The sequence below is a fragment of the Cottoperca gobio genome, chromosome 15 (genome assembly GCF_900634415.1).
Source record: "Cottoperca gobio chromosome 15, fCotGob3.1, whole genome shotgun sequence".
In the NCBI taxonomy this organism is placed as follows: Eukaryota; Metazoa; Chordata; class Actinopteri; order Perciformes; family Bovichtidae; genus Cottoperca; species Cottoperca gobio.
Genome location: NC_041369.1, coordinates 15,536,788 through 15,548,413, shown reverse-complemented (window position 1 = coordinate 15,548,413; position 11,626 = coordinate 15,536,788). Strand labels below are relative to the sequence as shown.

At 39.0% G+C, this 11,626-nt stretch overlaps 1 protein-coding gene across 1 annotated transcript; it reads left to right on the top strand.

Moving 5' to 3' along the window:
- Positions 1–1,616: 1,616 nt before the first annotated feature.
- On the top strand, positions 1,617–11,309 carry bfsp1 (beaded filament structural protein 1). Its single transcript, XM_029450132.1, has 8 exons — positions 1,617–1,990; positions 3,051–3,111; positions 3,506–3,601; positions 5,927–6,019; positions 7,053–7,166; positions 8,472–8,692; positions 9,585–9,676; positions 9,907–11,309. The coding sequence occupies exons 1-8, from the start codon at positions 1,617–1,619 to the stop codon at positions 10,854–10,856; spliced, it is 2,001 nt and encodes a 666-aa protein (XP_029305992.1). The 3' UTR covers positions 10,857–11,309.
- Positions 11,310–11,626: the final 317 nt, after the last annotated feature.

Sequence of the window (11,626 nt, the reverse complement as noted above, 5' to 3'; positions counted from 1 at the left end):
GTTAGAGGTGACCTTAAACGTCACTGCACACTTCCTCCTACCACAGTTCACGATGTAGAAAAGGATTTCAGACCAATTTTACATTGAAATGTCAGTGACATACACCTTGATACTGTGGGAAAAGGTGCTGAATGCAAAACAATAGAAAAGCGTTATATTTTTGTATAGTATAAAAACAGTACGTAGGAGTTGGTAAAGGTCATCACATTATATCTGGTTATATTTATTTGATATAAATAACTGAATGTGAAAGAAAAGCATACATTTAGTATTTGAATGAAAAATAAGCACTACACTATGTTCATTAATCTTTTTGTTTATAAGCTTATTTTTCATTATGCGTTTAGCTATCACAGTCTGCTCTTGATCTGTGGACTTTTCTGGGGCCAAAATATGCTGAAGTGCTGATGTAAAGCCTTTTGACATGTGTTTCATTCAGCCGTTTTACAGACAGCTTGCTAGATCTGTCTAGAGAGGCATTTTGACTGACCTTGTACCCAGGCTGCAGAGAACAAGCCAAAGCAGAAGCTCTTCTGTCTCTTCCTCGTTTTTCTATCACTCTCTCTCATCTTCGCTAAATGTTATTGTAAGTGTTAGGGAAAGGATGGAAATAAAGAGATGTCGGCTAAAAGCACCTGGAGGAAAACAACTGGAGGCTCTCTTTCCTGTCATTTAAGAGCTCAGATATTACCCCTTCAGCGCTATCGTCCCCGCAAAACACAAATATTGCCTCAATCGTTTGTATTTAAATATTGGCTCTTTTCTTTCATTGTTTATTTTCTCAAAACAAACCACATAATGTTCATAAATAAATTGAAGCTTTTATTACATTTTTAGATCCTGCTTACACCCTGAGTTGCTCAGTTCAAAATCATTTTGTTTGCTTCTTGTTTAAGTGTTTTTTTCCTTTTTATTTTGGCCGTAGACAGAACTATAACAAAAATAAAACAACCATTAAACAATCACTGTATTGTAAGAGGATAATGATTGCAGGTTTCCCAGCTGCCTGCTTATCACCAAATATAAACACATTTCTGTAGGTTGCCTTGTGTAATGCTTTTGAGATCATGAACCCGAACACAATTAGTACCCACTTGTTAACAAAAAACAACAGATTTTGTTTTCAGCCTAGTTTACTCAGTGTGTAAACACTTAGCCAATTCTGGCAGGAATAGTTATCCACAGTCCACACAAATTGCACTGCCCGCAATTTCCCCTATGTACTGTGGCAGGCCACCATCCAATCTGCCATATCAAACAGGGATCTAGAAAGCAGCTGACTAAGAACCAAAATAATGGTGTTTGACAACCCAGTGCTTTCGCGGACCAGCCAATTGTTTGTTTTTGGTGGTTGTGCTTTGTCATCACCAACATGGCTTTCTAATCTCTGCCACAAAGACAACAATAAACGCTGGAAGGCCCCAGGCTCGTAGCATGCGTGGCCACAGCTAGGGGGAGTTTTTGGGGGCTATTTCGCCACCAGCCAGTGCTGTGAAGCATTTAGTTTAACATGAGACAGCCAAGGGTGAGCACCCAAGTTTTCACACAGTAAAGGAGCTGAAGGGGACCAAGCACTCCGGGGATACCACCAACCCATGGGAGGGAAGCGTACCACCATGTACAAGACCAGCTACCTGCACGAGGTGCGCAAGGAAAAGTATGAGCGCTCAGATGTCTTTGATGAGGAACCTGTGGACCCTGAATCCTCTGCAGGCATCTCAGCCATCCAGGGCTGGGAAAGCCTTCAGGAGCTCAATAGCCGCTTTGCCCGGTACATCAACAGGGCACGAGTCCTGGAGCAGCGCAACGCCGTGTTCCGCAAGCAGTTGGAGACGCTGCAGCGGATGGAAGAGGCCAGCGGCCTAGAGGAGGCCTTCACAGAGCAGACAGAAGTCAACAGGCAGCGCATCCGAGAGCTTTCCTCTGACCATACCAAGCTGCAGCGAGAGCTGAAAGATGCTTGCCGCATGCTGGATGAATTCACCAGCAAGTAAGAGAGTGGTGAATTGTTCTTATCTTCTTTAGAGATGTAGTGATTAGAAATGTATAGAAATGCTTCCTAAAGAAGTTCTCAAGAATCAGATAATTGATACTCAAATCAACAGGGAAACTGTAAATGAATACATAGTCAGTGTCCGAATGGATGAAAAGTCAAATCTTTCATGTTACTGTCTTAAAATCAGGTACTTATGCAAATTGCTAAAGAATCGATGTATTCTGAGTACTGTAACATGTTTGGTCATCCTCAAGCAAGACACTGAATGAACATTGAATAGAACTAATGGAAAGTTAAAGGGTCAGTTCACCTAAATCACTGAAAAAAACAAAACAAAACAAAAAATGCATGTTCTCTCTCACCACTAAATATATCCATGCCTGTACAAAGGAGGTAAAGGAGGTAAATGAAATTGAATTTGTAATGGTTATATAAATTATCAGCTGCATTTGAAAGCCTTTTTTAAAATGAATCCACTTATTTCCAGAAAGAGTCTCCATGTTACTGGTTACAGAACACAACTGTTTGAATAGAGACTATTTGTTTGGTAGAAAGTAGTTCCAGTGAAAAGTGTTTGCATGAGGTCTGTGGAGTATCCAGAGTAACCACACATTAAATTCTATTTACTTCAGTCGTATTGATTTGATGGCAGGAATATCACGAGCAGATGTTTCAAAACCTGGGAAATAATATAACATCTTCATGGATATATACCATTCGAGAGATTGAGAGAGAATGTGTTATTTAAATGAACCAAACCTTTAATTACAACTACCTACAAACATGGTGTAATAGGCGACAAAGCATCACTACATTATTGATTGAGTTGAGAAGTAGATTGTGGTTTCTCTGAGACATAACAAACACAGAGGCGTCACGTTTCAAGAAAGAGATGAGCTTGTCCTGTAAACACACAACACAAACATGCAATAAGAATCAAATGACAGACATGTTATTTAAGGTAAGTATTCCTACACTATAGAATACTGCAGCTTAATATGATAAATGTCACATTGTACCTCCCCTTTCTTTATTTCAACGTTTTATGTTCCAGATATAGAAACGAATGTGATAATCAAGAACAGCTACGGGGAACACTGGAACAACTAAATAAGGTATTGTATGGATTAAATTAAGTTTTGTTTATACAGTCATACAAACTGAAATGAATAACATTTGTCAATATTTTTTATTAGAATTCTACAACATTTAAACACAGGAAAATGTGAAACAAGAGACGGCAAACAATTATTATTATTTATTTATTTTACAAATCATGCTATTTTTTTATTTAAGTAATGAGTACATCAAAGGAGATTTTTTACATTATTGATTCAAGAATTACCAATATTTAATTATCAATTTATGTGTGAAAAAGGGTTTATGATTGCTAAATAATATAACATTCCGAACTCAATGCACAATGTCAGTGTTATTTGGCTCTTGATGAACTCAATACAATACAAAACTGAACCTTTCACTGTTCCTTGCTCTTCTCTCCTCCTACAGGAGGCTGACAGTTGTCTGCTGAGAAACCTGGAGTTCCAGATCCAATCACAATTCCTGCAGGACGACATCAACTCCACTAGAGATAGACACAAGAAGGTCAGTGGCAATAATGGTAAATTATCAAAATAAACTTATCTCACAAGGAAACTAACTTGTGCCACTCCATGGTCTCAAACAACTCCTACAATAACCACATCTCATAAGACATATAATCAGGCAAGACTTTGGATAGAAATCCTACCTCTAAACTCAAACTGGCCTACTCTCTGTAGTTTCCATCACTTTGTGTCCTTCCCTTTTTTTTGGTTTTCTTTACGTGTCTGCATTATATCTCTGGTTTTGTTTGTCTGCTCACCCTTCCAATGTTCTGCCGTTTTTATCTTTTGTATTTTGTAAGGTGTCCTTGGGTGTCTTGAAAGGCGCCTTCAAATAAAATGTATTATTATTATTAGTATTAGGTTCTCAATGAGATCTCATCATTGCCATCTTCAAAATCATTGTTTTATTATTAATAATAATCAACTTTTTTTTCTATTGCACCTTTCAAAACCAGAGATACAAGGTGCTTCGCAGAATACAGCACCATACAATGTGATTGCAAAAATAGTGAATCATAGAGAAATAAAACAGAAAGTTTAAAAGAACATCATACAGAGAAAATGCAGTTAAACAGGTATTTCAAGTGGTCAAACAAAGAGAGATAAAACAAAAAATAAAAGAACAAATAAAAAAGATTTCCCATCCTGAGTCCTGCTATTGGTTAGGCAACAAACAGCCCTTTGGTTAAGGTCTGGTTATTCATTTTTAGTAAAGAAAACATGTCCCATCTCATGATTGAAATATGTGCTATGCCACAATCTTTCCCAAACCTCAAATCAAATGGTTTGAATGCCCAAAAATGTTACTTAAGTAACTATGGGAGGATAACAATTGAAATTGATTGCCATTTGATGTTTTGCAGATATGTTCGTGAAGAACATTTTTCCACTTCCTACCTCATGATGTTGAAAAGAAATATAATTCAGGTGGCATTACGCTTCTTTCAAAGCGCATTTTCAGTTGCAAACAATTAGCATACAGATGACATTTCTGGGATTTAGGGTTACACAGAGAGCCAGTACTGCAGGTTAGTTTAGCCTGTAAATGCTATCATTATGTGTCATTAGTCTATTCTGTGAACATCGTAAGCGTATGTACAATATACAATATGACATTTAAAAGGTAGCAGAAATAAATAAATCAATCAAACAGAATGCTACAGAAAGCAATTGTTTTACCAATGGCCAAGGGGAGAGTGCTGCAGGCTTTATCAGTGTATATAAATCAATAGGTTTTGATGCTAGAGCGAAGATCCGTACAGTACGTAAGTGACGGTGAACAATTACATTGATGCTCACAGTAGAGTAGTCCTTATCGATGGCTTTCAAAAACTGGGCCCCTAAAAGCCACTGAGCTTTTATAACTTCTTTTCATCGTTCAAAGCAGTTTTATCTCTGACAAATTGTTTTTCAAAGGCGACCGCATTTTGAAATTGTACCCCTATTGTTGAGACTATCTTAAATCTCAGAGTGGTATATTTTGTTTAGATTTATTGGATATTTCACAGTCAGTCAAGAAACCTACCCCACATCAAATAACAGTTGTTCCACAGTGTGTGTTTTTCTCTGTGTTGCTTGTGAAACACTCCTGAGCTCAGGCCCCTACTCCTCGAATGACAAGTCTCAAAACCTTGCATGGGTGCCAAAAGAAGTTATGATGTACCTGGGGCTTTAGCAACCATTTATCTTCTGTGATGTGAGTGAGGAAATGATTACAGAGAAAATGTAACACTGCTCTTCACAGGTATTGACACATGGCAGTAAAGCACAGAGGAAAGACAAAAATGAAATATAACCCTCGGTTCAGACACAGCGGCCACAAAATACTTTCACATAATGCGTTAGGCTTACTTTCCATAGAGTTTCTTGCCTGGGCAATTTCTCCCTTTTTTATTTTCACAAAATACTGCTTTTGATGATGAATTAATCTGTGACTCTGCAATATTGAGACAGCATATCAAAGGGCACTACTGTTATTATATTATGTGGGAAAGAATAGGGAGTAGTCTCACATGAATATTGGATTTGTGGTCCTGAGTGTCTTCTGGAGAGGAAATACATCTATCCTTTATTACTTAGTCTGACATCACGTGTGTACAAAATGGATGTTAATAGAAACTCCCTTTGCTGTAAAAAAAAAAAAATTGCCAGCACCATTAAAAACATATTTCAGCTAAATTAAGACCTTTTATTGGATAATAAAAGTAAATAAGCAAAAGGTTTGTGAGCAGAGCAGATAAAGTGATTCAAGTTCACAACATGGAATCGCATCGGGATGTTCTTCATTTTGCTGAGTTGCATATTTTATTATCTTTCTCTACAGAACCTTGCAGAGATCCAGACCTATGTAAACATTTTACATCAAATCAACCAGACACTTCCCCTTGCTCCCAATGTGTCAGTGGGCACCTCCGAGGTGAGGCCATTAATGTGTGTGTGTGTGTGTGTGTGTGTGTGTGTGTGTGTGTGTGTGTGTGTGTGTGTGTGTGTGTGTGTGTGTGTGTGTGTGTGTGTGTGTGTGTGTTTTGTATGTGTGTGTGTGTGTGTGTGTGTGTGTGTGTGTGTGCTGCAGTCCCTTGGGGGAGAAGATGGTGTTTGCATGTGTGTCAGCCCAGGGTACGTGTCTCTGGTTGATGAGGTTACCAGCTTCTCAGTCCATTTGGTCGCCTGTGCTTGCATTTGTCTGTGTTTGACACTGTATACGTGAGTGGGTGCATGTGTGAAAAGCACAGACAGTCAAACAGACAACCGGAGACACATGGTCAGGCCTTCAGTTTGAGGGTTAGGACACTTAATGAAGCAAATGCCTGGAAGAATGGCTGTGGATGCTAATTTTTGACATTTATTTAGCAGATTGGAGTTTTATTCAGACAAAGCTTTAGGCAGAGCTTCTCTGGATGCAGGAATTGTTTAATTGGTTAAGTTGAATCTCAGTGAGTCCAGCTGTATGTACAGGCATATACACAAATCATACATGGAGAAACAATGTGTATGGAAATCATGTGAATCCTATTATGGTCTTTTTAGTCACCAGATAAAAAACATATTTTAACACTGAGGGGAGACTACACTCCTATTTCATTAAATATTTCACCTAATAAAGGTATTTTTGGGATACATTGTTGTTTCCCAAGTGTAAAGAGTAAAACTCTAATTCAGTTTCTGGGTAGTAGACACTGAACTCCAAACAATCAATAGTTTAATTTAATAAAGAGTAGATGAACAGATAACATCCCTGCTGTTTGCAACACAATTGGTATAGTGCCCCTTAATTAAAAAAATAACCCAAAAACCAATCATAAAGCTTTTAACGGTGAGACTTTATGAAGAGACTTGACTGACGGCTGTGTAAGTTTGTGTATGTGTGTGTGTGTTTGGTGTAATCTCCATGATGTAAAGACACACTGCTTGTATGCATGCTCTCATTGATTTGTGCTCAATGTGTGAAGGAACAGGAGAAGCTGCTGGCACAGAGGAAAGTTCCTGGACTGCAGAGTCAGCTGGAGGAATATAAGAGCGCCCTCTGTCAGCTGCAGTCCCAGAAACACCGCCTACAGACTGAGGTGGGTCACACAGTCACCACATCAACAGGAGGTTTCACGTTAATTACATGCGTTGTTTTCCTGTGTTTGTTGGTTGTTTTTTTTACCACCAATCAAATATTTACCCAGGCACATTGAAGATGATTTCATAAAGGAACCACAACTGTTTCTATTAGAAGAAAGACCACTAAGACCAGTTCAGGCTCCTGTTCTCTCATAACTTAAAACAATAGAATAGTTCTACATTTTGTAGGGCTACAACTGCCTAATTTTAATTATTGATTAATCTACAGATTATTTCCACAATTAACTAGAAAATCCCCAAGAAAATATTCACATTTGAGTAGCTGGATCCAGTGGGTTTTTGACATTTTGTGTGACTATTTAAATGGCCAATTCAGTTTTTTTCATCTATTTATAAATTAATCAAGTAATCATTTTTTGTATTAATAAATGATCCAAAACATGTTCATAAGATAACTATAAGGAATTAATTAGAAAGATACAAAAAACAAAACATAAATTTAATTAAAAGGAAAAAACACAATTGCAAATAAAGCAAACAATTGCTTACTTGTTGTTTATTACAACATACCAATCAGTAATCAGTTTTTTAAAAATCCCATCATAATTTTTCTAGGTTTACATAGATTTTTAGAATGATTTTTTTTAAGGGGCATTTTAATTTTTGCTTTTCTTATTTCACTTTGTTAAAGTTAACGTATAATATACTCACTGAGCAAGGCATTAAATAGGCCATCACCCTGCAGCCTCCACAATGTTATGCTAAAAGGTAGATGCTGCAGAAGTACCACTGGATGTCAGCAATGACCACCTCATCACTGAAGGGTAGTTAAAGGTTTAGTGAATCCCTTGTTTCCTTCACTGTGGGTTTCGTGCAATGGAATAAAATAGCACACAATCAAATTTAGTGCATGCGTTGATTTCCAAAGTGAGTGTTTCTTCACTTAGCTGCTTTGTTCCTACAGATTTGCACCATATCTCATGTATTTGGACCCTACAGAGGGCTAACAATGTAATGTAAAACATATCACATTGTAAGCCTCTGTAGGGTGGTTAATCACATTGTTTTACATCAATAAATTATTGTTTTATTTGTCTGAAAACATTGTTTTCCTTTGCACAATTTTATATGAAATACTGAAGAATTAACCCCTGTGTTAGATACAAATTAAATTTATAATTATTTATGATTTTTCCTAACTTCTCACTTTCATTAGCAACACATACCACTGTTAAGGCTTTTTTAATGTGTTCAATCTTAATTGCTTAATAATTAATCTTTGCCTCTGTCTCTTCTTTCAGACTACAGTGTTGGAGCAAACCATCAAAAACACACAGGAGAGTTATGACGATGAGATCCAGATGTACAACGAGCAAATCGATTCTCTGCGGAAGGAGATCGAGGAAGCTGAGAGGTCCCTCGAAAAGTTCACCAGTGAATGTCGCCACCTGGCCATGTACCAGACATCCCTTGAAAATGAGCTGGAGAGGTACAAGAGGATCATCGAGAACGAAGACAACAGGTATAGTGGCTTCACATGGTTGCTGATACACGAAGACATGCTTACCGAGGTGTGCAAGGCGGGATTGAAGAGGTTAACTGTTCACAGTCAGGCAGGTTAACCATGAAAAGAATGACATGTATAGGAATGGAGCACTAAAGGCTGAAAAAACTGCTGAAAGAACAGTAAATTTGACCCAAAGTAGATGCAATATAAATGTAAAGGCAATACATAGGGTTAGGGTTAGTGCATAATGCTTCAACAAATTATGATCAGGATAAATGGGTTTTAAGGATTTCAATTCTTGTTAAATTCTCTCTAGAGTCTAGACGAACGCAGGGCTATACATTTCAGGTCCAGATTTAGACAGCACAACCCCAGCACAAATGTGTGATTAGCAATGAAAAACAGTTGTAAAACTACAGGAATATTTCTTTTAAACAGTCAATTATAGTTATGTAAATATTATCTCCCTACATGAAGGCCTAAATGCTCTTTCATGGCCTTCTCTACACATCCAACTCTTGACAAGTAACTATTCATGAAAAAATGTTAACGTTTAAAGATATTGACTTTTTAAAAAGCCATGGGTTATTTAAGTGTAATTGTACAATATAAATTCCTCAGCTCGTTCAGTCACATGTTGTTGTTACCAGGTTATTGTAGAGTGCAGAATCAGCCAGCAGATGGCACCAGGTGACAACAAATGTTTTCCTCTACGCACTAGCACAACAACAAGCAGAGGGTATTTTATGTCAGATTAGCTGTATTGTGTTATTTAAAGTTACCTGTTGTTTCCTTTTTTTGAAAAATATGGATTAACAACTTCTTAACCAGATTTCTCGGCATAGCAAAACTGTTGAGTGCATGGCTGCTGCATGGCTGACATTTCTCCGCTCTCTTTTTCCTGCAGGTTGAATTCAGCAATAATTGGCACTCCCATTACCCTGTTCACCACTAATTACCGCTACACTCACACACCCACTGCATCCAGCAGGGGGAGAGGTAAGAGTACCAAGAGCACATCACAGCTGCTTTACATTGAGAATCACTGTTGAATGCACATACAAGCAGCTACCATTGGCATCTCTAAGAGAGATAACTACACTCTCTCTTAGACATTCAGTCTTACAAAGTTAAAAACACAGTGCAATGTTTTTATTGTCTTTAACATCCCAGAATATTTGGGTGTTTTGTTGCATTCACAATTGACTTATGACCACATTTGTGTCCAGATATCACCCAGGCTATCCAAGATATCACCAGTGTCAAGCCCCGCCAGAAGATCCTGGCCAAGAAGGTCCTGAAGAAGAAAGAGCTGACCCCGAGAGATGTAATGGACAGTGGCCAGGAGGAAAGAAATGGGGGAGCCGCTGGAGAGGCTCCGGATGAAGAAACGAAGGGGATCCCATCTGTGGAAGTGCAGGAGGAGAGAGTGAAGAGAAAAGAGCAGATACCTGTTCTCACTGGAGTGTCTCCAGAGGATGTCCCAGACGGAGCTCAGATCAGCAAGGCCTTTGACACTCTTTGTAACATCGTCAGAGACAGAATGAGGAAGTACAAGAAGCCTGAGCCAATCGCCGACTTCTACACCAAGGGTCGTTACGTTCTTGTCACCGGCGATGGCAGCTACCCGGATCCATGCTTCTGCACCTCCACACCATCAGCCGGCCACATCTTCGTCACTATCAGAGATGGAATGATACCTCCCTATGAGCCTTACGGACCCGTCATACCCGTTATACCCTCTCCTGCACCTCCAAATCCTCTTCCTCAGCCCATAGTAGATCCCAAGCCTCCCCCTCCCACCCCACCCTCTAATGGAGGAGGAGGAAAGGACGATAATAAGGGTGGTAAAGGTAAGGACGATGGAGGTAAAGGTAAGCATAAGAACGGAGAGCCTCACCCACACTCTAAAGATCCGAGCCCACTTCCAGCTGACGATCATCGCAAGAAAAGCCGGGATGACAATGGTCCAAGTGGGCCTACTCCAAGGCCTGCGCCTCGTGGTGCCAGCACCAGCACCAGCTCTGGCAGCTTTTCCCCAGACGCCATGAGCTACGAGAAGTTGGAGGTGGTGGAGTCTGTGGAGAAGTTCTCCAATGGCCGGAAGGTTAAAGGTTATGAGGAGACTTCCTTGGTGGTTGAGACCATGATCGAGAAATCCAGCAAGAAGAAACATTGAAACCAGGACGCCTGACATGAAGTCAGTCAGCTCCACCAGGGTCACATGGTTCAGGTCCTCTACCGAGAAGACAATACTAATAAATTCCACTGTTCCTCAAACTGCTGCAATAAGACAAATATGTGTTTGTCTCTGAGGGAAACCAACCATGCTTAAAGACCAACTACACATTCCTGCTCTGATATTCAATGCTCTTCCATTTGCTTGCAGTCTCTGATCTTGTGTCCAGAATACATTTTGCTGGTTCCATAAGTACTGCTGTTCGACTTAACATCCATGCTCATGCTATGAGTCCTTTACTGTCTGAAAACTTAGGACAATGAAAAACGAAGTTCCACGCCACCAATAAAGAGAAATGAAATGAAAAACTGAGAAGTTGTGCCACCCCTCTGAACTCTGTCTTAGAACTCCAATTTTCCCCTTTGAGCTAATTTTTTCAATTGGATGCCACTGCCTGACCTCAGCACAATTTTGCTGTGAATTAATTTGCTTTGATATATTGAATAATAAAAAAAGATTCAAACATCAATTGATACTCTGTTCTGTTTTTAGCCACTTTGCACCAAACACTACACACACATATTTGAGTCATGAAACCATTTATGTATGCTTATCTGTGTACTCAGCTATTTTTATATTACAGTATGATATTTACTCATTTGCTTTTAAAAGTTCACCTATATTTTTGGTGTACATAACAGTTCGTCAGGTGTTGGTCACAGTATCCTTCATACCCTCACTTAAGGGCATACCTGTCAACATTGGAATTT

Bases quoted from the DNA above. Each gene is read 5' to 3' on its own strand.
- bfsp1 (XM_029450132.1), top strand. From the start codon at position 1,617: ATGTACAAGACCAGCTACCTGCACGAGGTGCGCAAGGAAAAGTATGAG. The intron at 1,991-3,050 runs GTAAGAGAGTGG...TTTATGTTCCAG, and splicing joins CTGGATGAATTCACCAGCAA to ATATAGAAACGAATGTGATA. The intron at 6,020-7,052 runs GTGAGGCCATTA...CAATGTGTGAAG, and splicing joins TGTCAGTGGGCACCTCCGAG to GAACAGGAGAAGCTGCTGGC.